The sequence below is a fragment of the Callithrix jacchus genome, chromosome 13 (assembly GCF_049354715.1).
Source record: "Callithrix jacchus isolate 240 chromosome 13, calJac240_pri, whole genome shotgun sequence".
Taxonomy (NCBI): Eukaryota; Metazoa; Chordata; class Mammalia; order Primates; family Cebidae; genus Callithrix; species Callithrix jacchus.
In genome coordinates this window covers 92,026,203-92,039,593 of record NC_133514.1, presented here as the reverse complement: position 1 = coordinate 92,039,593, position 13,391 = coordinate 92,026,203, and the positions used below count along the sequence as shown (strand labels likewise).

General features: G+C 51.8%; 1 protein-coding gene across 4 annotated transcripts in view; it reads left to right on the top strand.

Annotated features, from left to right (window-relative positions):
- SMAD7 (SMAD family member 7) overlaps nt 1-13,082 on the top strand; it is a 30,087-nt gene extending 17,005 nt beyond the window's left edge. For all 4 annotated transcript variants that reach the window (XM_035271012.3, XM_008979759.5, XM_035271013.3 and 1 more), the window contains one exon: nt 11,009-13,082. In XM_035271012.3, coding sequence (XP_035126903.3) covers nt 11,009-11,547 — 539 coding nt within the window. In that variant the 3' untranslated portion in view covers nt 11,548-13,082. The remainder of the gene's footprint in view (nt 1-11,008) is intronic.
- The last annotated feature ends 309 nt before the right edge of the window (nt 13,083-13,391 follow it).

Here is a 13,391-nt window from a genome sequence, read left to right as displayed (position 1 = left end):
GTAAGATGACAGCAGGAAGAACAGGAGCTGTGGTTATAATCCACCCTCCAGACCGTGGTAGTACCTGGGGTGCAGCACAGAGTGGAAGTGACCAGCCTAGCGCCAGGCGGCCAAGGGGTGGGGAAACGCCTGGAAAGATGGTGTCTAATGTCTTGACAGCCAGAGGGGAGGGGGGATGTTTACAAAGTCTAGGAGTGACTTTCCCTTTAACTCCAGAGGACTTGAGTGTCATGAAGACCATCTGGGGGATGAGACTCTTGCTTTTTAATTTTAAACCTGAAGGTCAAGCCCGTTTCTGAGTGTCAGCCCTGTATGTGATACCCTGGCCCATCTGGGGTCGGGTTTGGATGCAATAATCTAAGATGGAGTTACCAGGGTGTTTCATTTTCAGGTTCATCCTTCCCTGTCTGTTCCCCTGGGGCCAACTGATGGGGTAGGAGCTCTGTGGAGTTCGCTAATTGAATTATTCTTCTTGCTCCTGCTTGGAACACCACCAGGAGGAAGAGGCTGGGAGAGCTGCTTTTGCTGGGGTTTGATCAGAGCAGAAAGGGAAGATCTGGTCTCAATTCCAGTTTCATCTTTCAAAGTTGGGAGTTTCTCATTCAGCCACAAGACAACTCAGACAACTAGGCCAGTGACTGCGTGCTCATTTCAGTATTGCTTTCTTAGGTTTGGATCTGGGCTTGTCACTCAACTGGAACATAAACAATAAGACGCCAAGATACAGCTGTACCATCTGCAGATTAGCTGTCTGCATTTTCTGGGGTGGCTCACTTGGAGGTTAAATGATTGTCCCCGTCCACTGTCCCACCTTCCAGTCACCTCCTGAAGCGGTTAAATGTCTTGTCCCCTCATCCCCAGCAGGCTAAGTGAGGGTCATCAAGAGCTGGGCCTGGGGACCTAGTCAGCCCCACCTCAGCCTCTGAGCCAGCCCTGCCCCACCTGCTCATGAATCAGTAACTGAGAAGGGAAAGCATGAAGTTTGTTCTCAGTGTGATCTGAGTGCATGGTACAGTTCTTACAAATAGATGGGCCCCATCTGCTGCTCATGGGGGCACAATCAAAACTCATGGGGCCTGTTTCCTGGGGAAGAGCTTTGGAGGGTGGGGCCTGCAAAGATTCAAAAGCTCCCTCCTCCTCCCCAGGGTGTGCAGGATGCCCGAGTCCCAGGAGGGGGCCAGGAGAGAATTTCAGTGGTGGGGCTAGCGTCCTCCAGGCTTCTGTTGCTAGAGGCTGGCCTGCTGTCCTGGTTGAGGCTGAGTGTCTCAGCCCTTTGGCTGGCCTCTTGGCCTTTGAAGGAGCCATTTTTGTGTTCTAGGCCTCAGTTTTCTCATCTGCAAAATAAGGGCTTGGACTTGGCTGTCAGGTCCATTCAGTGATATGTGATCTTTGTCTCTTGGGTTTGAGGGGTGTGGCAATGACATCCTGTTGTATGGTAGCCAAAGGCTGCTTCCATTCTATTTTTTATTTTATTTTTTTAGAAGAGACAGGCTTTCACCCTGCTGGCCAGGCTGATCTTGAAATCCTGACTTCAGGTGATCCGCCCACCTCAACCTCCCAAAGTACTGGGATTACAGGCGTGAGCCACCGCTCCCGGTCGGCTGCTTCCATTCTAAGATAAAAAGGTTGCAGTTCTTTCTGTTTCTTGGCTTGCAAACTCTTCAAGTGTAGGTGGAAGCTGAGGACGCTTTGCTTAAAAAAATGCATGATACGATACGCTGCACTTCGTATACATTTGCAGGGTGCTGATATATCCTCACTGAAGCCCAGCCCCACCTGTGGATTCCCCGATTCAGGAACACTGTGTTTAGGAGGACAGGTTATGGGGTGCAAACGAGAGTATTAAGAGAGCTGAGGCCTTTTTCTTTTATTGTGGTAAAATATGCATGAAATTTAACATATTGGCAATTTTTAAGTGTATAGTTCTGTGGCATTAAGTACATTCATGTTGTGCTATTGTCTGCACCATGCACCCCCAGAACTTTTCATCTTCCCTAGCTGAAACTTGGTCCCCAAGAAGCACTGACTTCCCTCCTCCCCTCCCCCCAGCACTTGGTGCCCACCATTCTCCTCTCTGTCTTTGCATTTGCCTTCTCTAGGTACTTCATAGAAGTGGAATCAGTGCCCTTTTCTGACCGGCTTATTTCCCTTAACATGATGGCCTCGGGGTTCATCCATGCTGTAGCGTATGTCAGAATTGCCTTCTTTTTTCATGCTGAATAATATTTTGTTGTAAGGATATCCCGTTTGGTTGATTTGTTGCTTGATGGACACTTGGCTTGCTTATGCCTTTCGGCTGGAGTGAATAGTGCTGCTGTGAACATGGGTGTACAAACCCCACTGGAGTCCCCACTTCCAGTTCTTCTGGATATGTACCCAGAGGTGGAATTGCTCAATTCTAAGGTCATTCTGTGTTAAATTTTTTAAGGCACCGCCAATGGCAGGGCCTCTTTGGCTTGTGTGACTGCACATTCTGATCACAGGGGGTGGGGAGCCCAGCCACTGGGGGTGGGCTTGAGGGTGAATCCTGGGGCAGAGAGAGTGAGAAAGCGGGGAGGGGATAGTCTGTCCCTGCGCGGTAGGGGAGGGGCAGTGCTGGGCTGCTGCAGTAACCAGCTAGATTTGGAGCTCACATTTATGGGAGCCCATGTTTATGGGAGGCCTGGAGGCTCTGGAAGCTGGGGCACCCAGCACAGAGCAGCTGGCCGTGTAAGTTGGACTCCAGAGCCTTGTGACAGCAGCTTCTGGGTGGGGGACCCTTTCATTCTTCTTTTATTCCCTTGACCTCCTAACTGGAGGTTAGGAGTGGGAGGGCCCGCCAGAGGGAGTGGGGCTCTGGGGCACGGGTGTGGGAGGTCCTGGGTGCTTTAGGGGTGAAAGGGCTGGGATGGCTGAACAGTGAGTGTGTCCAAGCGGGAGAGATTAGATTACAGAGGCAGACAGAAGTAATGATTAACTTTTCCAGTCTGCACACTGTCTCCAGGCTGGCGTACTGTTGTTTTTCCCTCTAAGTACAGTGCGGCCCTGGCCTGGCCAAGCCCTGGTATTGGGTTGTAAAGCGAGAGATGGAATGAGGGCTGGGAGTGCATGGGGAGGGGGCCAGGGAAGGAGCTTGCTGGAGAGAAGGGAGCTTTTCCATCAGATCCTGCGTTGGAATTTATTGGCTGGAATGCAGTAAATGTTCAAAATGCCATCCCATCCAACAGTTTTCATAATTGTTATGGAACAAGGGGAGCCGGGGGAGGGGAGGGTTGAAAAGGACTTTTGTTTCTCACTGTATTTTTCCACGTCTTCCGACAGTTTTCCTACCCTCTAGAAACTGGAGAGGAGTTGGACCTGTGGGGGATGGGTGTGAGAGGGCTGGGTCTGCCTTTAGGTCCTGTGATACTTTCCAGGAACTAGGGGTCCTGGTACCCTGGGCTTTATGAAAATGAGGCCCGCAGCAAAAGTAGATTGGTTTCTTGCACACACGGAGCCCCCACACCTGCAAAACCAGGGAAAAACTGTCCTGGCCATCTAGGGGTTTTGTCCTTTTGGAAAATTGGCTTATGATGTAGTGGTTTGTATTAAGATTTTTATGATGCTTTAAAGTGTGTGTGCATGTGAGAGAGAGAGGAGGAGAGAGGGAGAGAGAGAGAATGAGAATAGAATCAGCATTCAGTGTCAGCTGTCCATTTGGGAATCCAGATAGGAAATTTGGGGACTCTCCTGACACTCTCAGGGTGGCAGGTGGGTAGGTGGGTTGATCCAAAAGACTTGGATGTCCCTCTTGGACATGATGGACTTTCTGTTCATGCTTGTCCTGGCCCTTGTGTCTTCCTGGGGGTGCCAGGGTCATGCCCAGAGGGAAGACAGCTGAGCAGATAATGCCATGTGCAGCCAAGGGCTTCTATGCCTGCTAACATGTGAACCTTCTTTCTGAAGAGAGCTGCTCTGAGTCACTTGGGGGGTAACGGGGGAACCTGGTTGGTGCACCACGGAAGGGAAGTGTCTGGAAATTCAAACTTGAGAAATGATTTGCTGCATGCACACTACGCAGCAGCCAGAGAGGCCCTTTACTGTCAATATTATGAATGGAGTTGGCTGGGTCGGGAGTCCCCACCCTTCCTCTGAGGCCTCTCTCCGAGGAGCCTGGGCAGAGCAGGCCTCCTCAGACGGCAGTGGCTGGAGGCTGCTGGGTACATGCTGTAATTTGCATGGCTGAACGCTGGGGCACAGGAAGCCGCGTCAGCCTGGCTGGCGAGACAGACAAGAGCTTTTGATTTGTGTGGCTTTCCTCCCCTTCCCTGTGCCACCGTCAATTACATTCTCCATGGCGAGATAAATGCTCTTAGGAGCATTTCTCCCCAGGTTGGGGGCTTCAGGCTCAGATGTTTGGGGGTTTGGGGAGGTGATGTAGGACCAGTTTGGGGAGCCAGGGAAGTAGTACGTTTTAGTTCTAGGAATTGATTATTTAACATAATTTGTAAGGATACAGTCACTAATTAGTGTTCTAGATCAGTAGGGTCTGCCAAATATGTAGGCTTGGGAGAGGTGGCTAGGAGGGCAATCGTGAAGACACTTGGGGAACCGAGCCTGCGCGGTGGGACGGTGGGAGGATGCTGGTGATAGAGATCTTCTCTTGGAGCTTACCTTCTCTTGCAGGTGATGAGTAGCAAGACAGAAGAAAAAGTCATTTCTGACTCTGAAATTTTAAAAAGTTGATTTAGAGATTGACACAGCAAAACCTGACTCAAACTTCCTTTCCCTTTTGATTCTATTTTGTTTCATTGTTGCAAATTAAATGCAAAACTCTGTCCTGCTCCTCAAAGTGGTTTTCTTACCCTCTGGAAGGTAGCAAAAATAAATGGAACCAGTGTTGTTTAATACTGAGAATCAGAGTGCAGACAGAGACCAGGAAGGCCCAGGGCCCATCTTCCCTTGTCCCCTTTACATTATTTATGGACTGGTCAAACTGAGACCCCGAGAGGGCAAGCCACTTGGCCAAGGTCACAGAGCAGCTTGCTGGCAAAGAAGCCATTTCGCCCCCCCAACTTCTTGTTGCAGGGGAGCCAGACCCCATGCTCAGCTCTGAAAGCTGGCACAGCATTTCCACAGCGTGTTCCGAAGGACACTTTGGGGAGGAACAGTGGGACTGCCGGCTTTCTCTAAAGCAGTGTGTCCGCAGCTCACACCGGCAGTATTCTGGGCTGGAACTACAGCTCTGCACTTTGGCCAGTGACTTGTGCCTCTTCCCTCCACTCCCTTTTTTAAGATAGACTGGTGATTGTGTGCCACCTCAGAGGGCTGCCGTGGGCCACTTAAAAAACACAGCCTATGCAAAGTAAGTGCTCAGTGTAGGCATTGGCCCAGAACTGTTCTCACATGGGGTGTGGGGCTGTGGGGATAATTGGAAAGATGGGTGGGCATTTCCTGAGCAGCTGGAGAACCCAGGAGCCTCAGAGATGAGACCAGGGAGCACTCCTGCAAGCTGGTCACAATCACTTTTGCATCGAATTGGCACAGCAACCTTCTGAGGCTGGCCTTGGGGGAACCCTGTTTTAAGGATGAGCTGAAGATGCTCCAAGGCCACATGCGAGGTTGGTGTGAAATGAGCGTCTGGCTCTGTAGCTGGTCAGCTCACCTCTGGGGTTGGCACAGGGGCGTGGTTTCTGCCATGGCTAGAACTCCCTGGGATGTAGAAATGAAGCCTGCTGGGTCCAGGGACCAGAGAGCAGCCTGGTCTTTGGAGACACTGTGGCACCCTCTGCCCACCCCCAAGTCCAGCCATCTCACTTCACTAGAGATGTTGCAGAGCATGAAAAAAAAAATTCCAGCCTTCTCAGCTCAGCCTTCCAGCAGCCGTAGTCAGCCTCTGATCTGTTTGGGGAAGGAGCGTGGGGTGGTGGCGATGGGTTGGGGCCTAGCGTTTTCTGAGTAACTCAGAGTTTACCTGAAACAGTGGTTTCTTTCCTCCATGAGGAACTTGCTCTAAACCCCAGCACTTTCTGTGTTTCCCGAGGAGTCTGAGGGAGCTCTGGGGTCCTATTTCCCATTCTTGGTGAGGCTGTGAGCATGGTGGATTAGAGCCCGCCCCAGACCTTAAAGTGAGCCCAGATATCTCAGCAAGTTTTATGCGTCTCTATTAGGGGGTGGCATTTGCCTGTTGAAAATAAGAGACCAGCAGGGGTCCTGTTAATTCCCATAGATGGGATGGGTTGGCACTGGAGTCCCCTTTTATCTTGGGCTTGTCCCTAAAGAGGGCTTGTTCATATGAGAACAGACAATTTCCTGACAGGGTTGGGAGCAGGGGATAGGTGCTGTGAATCTTTGAGATGTCAGCTGCGGAGGGAGAGACAGGATGAGGCAACCGTTGGTGGCGCCTGGGTCCTAAGGAGGGAGGACCCTGGACCTGGCGAGGGCAAGGCGTGGTGATGTTTGCGCTCCCAGGTTGCCAGGTGCAAGCTGTCTGTGTCCACATATCTGTCCTTCGTTTGCCCCTAATTGGCACCGGGAGCATGCATGAGGCGGCCGCGCCTGCCCAGGCGCCCCTCTTCCCCAACTTCTCTGTCCTTAGCCTTCTGCTCTGCTGGACCACGGAGGAGGGGGCTCAGAGGCAGATGGCCCTCTTGGACTTTGGTGGAGAAATATCACTTCATAATCCAAGTGGCTCACAGAGATGAGAGCCAGTGTAGACCCCTCCCCACCCACCTTTGAACCCAGTCCCCTGGTACCCTGGCAGTTGGGCACATTTGACCATGGGGCATCAGCTGCTGGAGTTCATGTCTCTACTGGCTTTGTTTCCCAAGCTTGTCCTTGTTCCTAAATGGAATCTTGGGGACCACCTCTCCACCAGCACCTCCTTTGTGTGTATAGACCCAGCCAGGCCCAGATGGCCTCTGTTCCCCCAACCCCATGACTGTTTGTGGAGCTGCTCTGCCATCTGCCTTCAGGTGGAGACAGAAATGGTACTGTTGAGGCACTGATCATGGCCTTCCCTCCCTCCCCCCATTTTCTTCTTTCTCCACTCCTGATGCATTCAAATTAAAAATTCAAGAAAGGGAAAATTCTGGCCGGGCACCGTGGCTCACGCCTATAATCCGAGCACTTTGGGAGGTTGAGATGGGTGGATCACGAGGTCAGGAGTTCGAGACCAGCCTGGCCAACATAGTGAAAACCCTGTCTCTACTAAAAATACAAAATGAGCCGGGCATGGTGGCGCGTGCCTGTAGTCCCAGCTACTCGGGAGGCTGAGGCAGGAGAATCGCTTGAACCCGGGAAGCAGAGTTTGAAGGGAGACCTAGCCATTGCACTCCAGGCTGGCGACAGAGCAAAACTCCATCACATACAAAAAAAAAAAAAAAGGAAAATTCCTTGCTTACCTAAAATGTGGTCTTGAGGTCTGGTCACCCTGTACCATTGGGACCTGGGGTATGAGGTTCATTCATGAGCCTCTGGTCTCCTGGAAGGGTCTGGTCTGTTCATTCATAAGCAGGGTAATTAAATAACTCTTTGTAAGAGTCAGGGAGCTCCTTGCTAAGTGGTCTTCCCCAACGCCAGTGCAAACACAGGCTGGAGTCCTCCCTTCTCAATGCCCACCTCCCCCTTCCCTTTAAAGGGAGGATTTTATGCTTTAAGGGAAATAGGGAAGGTGGGGGGAACACCTTAAAGGAATTTTAGGCAGATTCAGCATTTTTCTGGTGTTGCTCCAAAAATTCCCTCCACTGTAATAAAAAGAAAAAATTGTGAGCAGGCATCTGATTAGTGAGCTTTTTACAACACAGCTTTTCTTTTGAATGCTTTAAAATGAACACATACCATTTTAAAACAAGCCCCTGTACAGTTTTCTGGGGAGGGGGAGAAGTTTGTGGAAAATACCAGAGAAGGTTATGAAGCTGAGGGAAATTAACAAGGGACTGTGAGTTTTGTCTTTGGAGGTTAAATATCAGCGAGGGGCCAAGGCACTTCCTCAGTCCTTGTACTCATTGAACTTCCCAGCCCCTTGACACGTGGCCTGGGAAGTCCCGGGAGCAAAGCGTCCACACAGACCTTTGTGGGGACACTCGAGCGGGCTGTGGGCCCAATTCAGGGAACTGTTTTTCTGTGAAGATGAAGCTGAGTGTTTCCCAGAAATGAGCCCAAATGGCAGAGAATTCAGGGCAAAGAGGGAAATCTCTGTACTGGCCATGGGGGACGTCGGGTGAGATCCCCAGAAGGTGTGATGTTCACACAAGGGTGTGTGTTCGAGGGCCCTTCGCTGTTGCTGAATGGTTTTGCTGGAGAGCTCACATTTTGTGCTCAGAAATAGTCCTGGCGGGAGGGAGGAGAATGGAGCTGTCCTATGGAGTGGACAGAGGCTGCTGAGGGGACAACAGGGGAGGAGCAGGCAGGGGTCTCCCTGAAGTGGGTGAGGCACCCAGTGGACTTCAGGGCCTTGTTCACACACAGTGACACTCAGGATATTCACATGCTGCCATGTATCTGGGCTGGGCCATTAACCTCAGCAGAAAAAGGCTTTTTCCGGGGGGTGTCTGGCAGCAAATTCCTGGCGGACTACACAGATGAAACAGACCCTCCTGACACTTCCCCTCCTGCCACAGGCCTCAGGCTCCAGTCTCCACCAGCTCCCTCTGCCCACAGAGGCCCTCACCCTTGGCAGACAAGGCTCCCACCCGTTGCCTAGGTGGCTAACAGGCCTGGCATGGGGGTACCTCAGTCCCGGGACCCTATTCCACTCACTCACTTCTCCTCTTCCTCCTGTTGGCCTGTGCCAGGTTTCAGTGGGTCTCAGTTGCATGAAACAAAGCATTGTGAGGCTCTGCTGAGGGTCCTGCTCCCTCCCTCCCTCCTTCCCTCCTCCTTCCCAGCAGCTCCCTGAGTCTTCCTTTTCAGGCCAGGTTTGCTGTCCTGAATTGCGAAAATAAGCGAAAGCTGCTTTTATTTCAAAACACCAAAGGGTGGACGTCCTGTGCCTCCCAGAGGAGAGCCTTCTCCCCGCTACACGCTTGCGTGCCAGCGCACCCTTCCTCCACGGGCCTTTGGTGTAGCCTTCAGAGCTGAACTCCCTCAGCAGGAAAGTTCAAAGACTGCCAGCGCTCACGAGTTTATTAGCAGTTGATGGATACTTTGCAGAAACAAGTGAATGCCTGATGAGTCACCTTCTCCTTGTCCCTGTCTTGTTTTCCATATGTTCTATGTGCACACAGAAACACACAACACACTCATACACACATTGACATCATGGACACACACAGTCTTGCACACGCGCATGCACACACACTATGCTTCCTAGATACGTTGTGGGGGGGTGACCGGCCAGTTTTCTGGTGTTGACTTTCAGTGGAGTGGAGGTTGAGGGAAAGGAATGAGACCTCTGTGTCCCCCTTTGTGGAGCCATCAGGGCAGGCATTTGGAAAGGCCAGCTGGGGGTGTCTGCAGGGAACAGCCACGCAGGGGGAGTGTGCGTGGTTGCCTCAGCAGGCTGCAGTGTGCACATTTGTACAGCTTTACTGACGGGCACCTCCATCCAACACTGGCTGCGACTTTAAAAAAAAAACAACTGAGTGGAGCCAACTGGTTCCCAGGTTCTAACACGCCTGTGGAAGTTGGATCGAGTTGGTGTCCCGGGCTGTCCCAGTTACCCAGCCTGCAGTGGGCAGGGGGGCAGCTGGATGCGGCCCCATCCTCGGCCGTCAGCCCCTGCACGGTGCCACCATCATTGACTCTGAACCCAGTTACTCCAGAAACACAAAGGCCACACCAAAACACATCTCACTTTCAGCCCCTCCTTTGTGCGCCCCAAACCCCTGAGAGGGAGGAGCTGGGGCTGCAGGGAACGAGGAGTGACGTGGGGCCCTTCCCCTCTTCCCCCTCCTCTGCTCTCCCCATTTTTGTTAACAAATACAAGACTTCCGGTCTCCACCCTGCAGCCGCAAACCACATCGTTCCTGCAGTCTGGCTGGGCTGGGGAGATTTATGGTCCCAAGTCTGAGGCCTGCCCGCTGGCTCCTGCTTGAGGAGGAGTTGGAATGCCCGCCGTTGGGGCTCCCTTTCCCTCTGTGTGAACCCCCTTTTAAAGTCCTCCCACCTCCTGCTGAGGAAAATCACCTTACCAGAATCACCCCGTGCTGGCAGGAATAGCCCTGTGCAGGGAAGCAGGGTGGGGCCTGCTGGGAGGGGGGAGGGTGGCAGGGTGCCCTGCAGGTTCCAGATGCTTCTGCAGAAGGAGGGGTGGGGGGCCCCCCTGGGGACGGGGTGCTGGCAGAGAAGGGGAGAAGGGGAGCGCATCCGTTTGAGACACATACTCTTCTGTCTGGGCTGGAGGAGGCTTTGTTAGGGTAGCCGGGATAATACCAGTCTCAGGTTGTGATTTGGCATTTTGACACAAATTCACTGTTGTATACAGGGCCGCTGTGGACAAAAATATAGATGTTTTTGTCCCAAGTCACCCTCATTATTATTTTTACCAGATAGAGAGGTCCCTCATGACCACAGCACTGATTTGGGAGCTGGGTGACAGGCACCCAGAGACCGTTGCATAGGTGGCCCCAGGGTCTGGACACCTAGGTTCTTGCTCTGGCCATGTTGTCCCTGGTTCTCCAGCAGCAGGCTTTCTGGGTCCTGGTTTTCTCATCAGGATGACACGGGGCTGGAGGAGCTGGCCTTCCAAGGTTCCATCCAATAGAAAGACCTGTAACTCCAGGATGTGGCTGAGGCTTTTTGCAGCCCTAAAACCGGACCACCCAAGTTAAGAGGCTTGGTTGGCCAGGTGGGCACGGTGCTGGTGTATTCCTGATGGGCAGGGGCCTGCAGAGAAGCAGCACCCAGAGCTTCCTATGCTTAAAGAAAGGCAGGTCCTGGTCAAAGGGCTGAAGGAGCCTGGGCAAGTCCAGGACCCTCCTCACTGCCACCTTCCTTCTGTCCTGTCCTGAGAAATGAGCTTGTGATGGGGGTGTGTATATGTGTGTCTTTATTCTAGGACTCACCCATGCCTGTCCCTACCAACCCTCTCTGCCATTGTGTTTTCTAGATTCCCAACTTCTTCTGGAGCCTGGGGATCGGTCACACTGGTGCGTGGTGGCATACTGGGAGGAGAAGACGCGAGTGGGGAGGCTCTACTGTGTCCAGGAGCCCTCTCTGGATATCTTCTATGATCTACCTCAGGGGAATGGCTTTTGCCTCGGACAGCTCAATTCAGACAACAAGAGTCAGCTGGTGCAGAAGGTGCGGAGCAAGATCGGCTGCGGCATCCAGCTGACGCGGGAGGTGGACGGCGTGTGGGTGTACAACCGCAGCAGCTACCCCATCTTCATCAAGTCCGCCACACTGGACAACCCGGACTCCAGGACGCTGTTGGTTCACAAGGTGTTCCCCGGTTTCTCCATCAAGGCTTTCGACTACGAGAAGGCGTACAGCCTGCAGCGGCCCAATGACCACGAGTTCATGCAGCAGCCGTGGACGGGCTTCACCGTGCAGATCAGCTTTGTGAAGGGCTGGGGCCAGTGCTACACCCGCCAGTTCATCAGCAGCTGCCCGTGCTGGCTGGAGGTCATCTTCAACAGCCGGTAGCCGCGTGCAGAGGGGACAGAGCGTGCGCTGAGCAGGCCACACTTCAAACTACTTTGCTGCTAATATTTTCCTCCCGAGTGCTTGCTTTTCATGCAAACTCTTTGGTATTTTTTTTGTTGTTTGTTGGTTGGTTGGTTTTCTTCTTCTCGTCCTCGTTTGTGTTCTGTTTTGTTTCATTCTTTGAGAAATAGCTTATGAAAAGAACTGTTGGGGGCTTTTTTTTTGGAAGGGGGCTGGGTATGATCGGCAGGACACCCTGCTAGGAAGAGGGGAAGCAGAAATCCAAGCACCACAAAACACAGTATATGAAGGGGGCGGTCATCATTTCATTTGTCAGGAGTGTGTGTGTGAGTGTGAGTGTGTGGCTGTGAGTGTGTGCACGCGTGTGCGGGAGCCACAGATGGGGAGGCGACGTGCTCTTTGTTTTGTGTCTCTGACGGGTGTCCCCAAGCAAAGAGGTTTGCAGCCCCATGTGGTATCTCTCGTGTCCCTTGGACATGGTCAATGGGGCCGAGGCAGTACCTGGGCAAACTGGCAGCTGGGGGTCCCCACAGCTGCCAGGAGCATGGCTCTGTCCCCAGCCTGGGAAAGCCCCCGCCCTTCCTCTCCCACCTCTAGGACACGGGCCTGTCCACAGGCTTCTGAGCAGCAAGCCTGCTAGTGGCTGAACCAGAACCAATTGTTTTTATCCTTGTCTTAATTCCCCTCCCGCCAGCCCCTGCCATTGTAGTGTCTTTCTTTTTTTGGCCACCTGCTCCTGGATCTCTCTGAGATGGGCTTCCCGAGGGCTGCCGGGGCAGCCCCTCACAGTATTGCTCACCCAGTGCCCTCTCCCCTTATCAGCCTCTTCCCTGCCTGCCCTGGTGACATCAGGTTTTTCCTGGTCTTAGAAAACCAACTCAGCACTCCCTGCTCTGAGCCTGGGTGTTGAGCTCTGCTATTAGACCAGCAAGGGGGGACGTCCCTGGGAGGGACATGCTTAGCAGTCCCCTTCCCTCTAAGAAGGATTTGGTCCGTCATAACCCAAGGTACCATCCTAGGCTGACACCTGACTCTTCTTTCATTTCTTCTACAACTCATACACTCGTATGATACTTTGACACTGTTCTTAGCTCAATGAGCATGTTTAGACTTTAACATAAGCTATTTTTCTAACTACAAAGGTTTAAATGAACAAGAGAAGCATTCTCATTGGAAATTTAGCATTGTAGTGCTTTGAGAGAGAAAGGACTCCTGAAAAAAAAAAAACCCTGAGATTTATTAAAGAAAAAAATGTATTTTATGTTATATATAAATATATTATTACTTGTAAATATAAAGACGTTTTATAAGCATCATTATTTATGTATTGTGCAATGTGTATAAACAAGAAAAAGAAAAGATGCACTTTGCTTTAATATAAATGCAAATAACAAATGCCAAATTAAAAAAGATAAACACAAAATTGGTGTTTTTTTCTATGGGTGTTATCACCTAGCAGAATGTTTTTCTAAAGGAGTTTATGTTCCATTAAATGATTTTTAAAATGTACACTTGATACCATGTTGTCTTCCAACTCCTTTTTCTTCTGCTGCTTGGAGGGAGCGGGAGGAGTATTCATCCCAGTTCCGTTGAGTTGGCGTCTTCCCAGCCCCGCTCTTGGAGGAGGGGGAGACATGGGCCCCAAAAGAGAGAGACGTAGAACAGCCCTAGTCTTCAAGTGCTGGAAAGACCTGCAGCTACCAAGACCTCGCTCCCTCCCTCCTGTGTCTTGAATTTGTAATGGGGAACAACCTACCGGAACCCTGTGGGTGATAATTCAAAAGCTTGTAGGATCGAGGAAAGGGAATTACATCTCGGGTGAT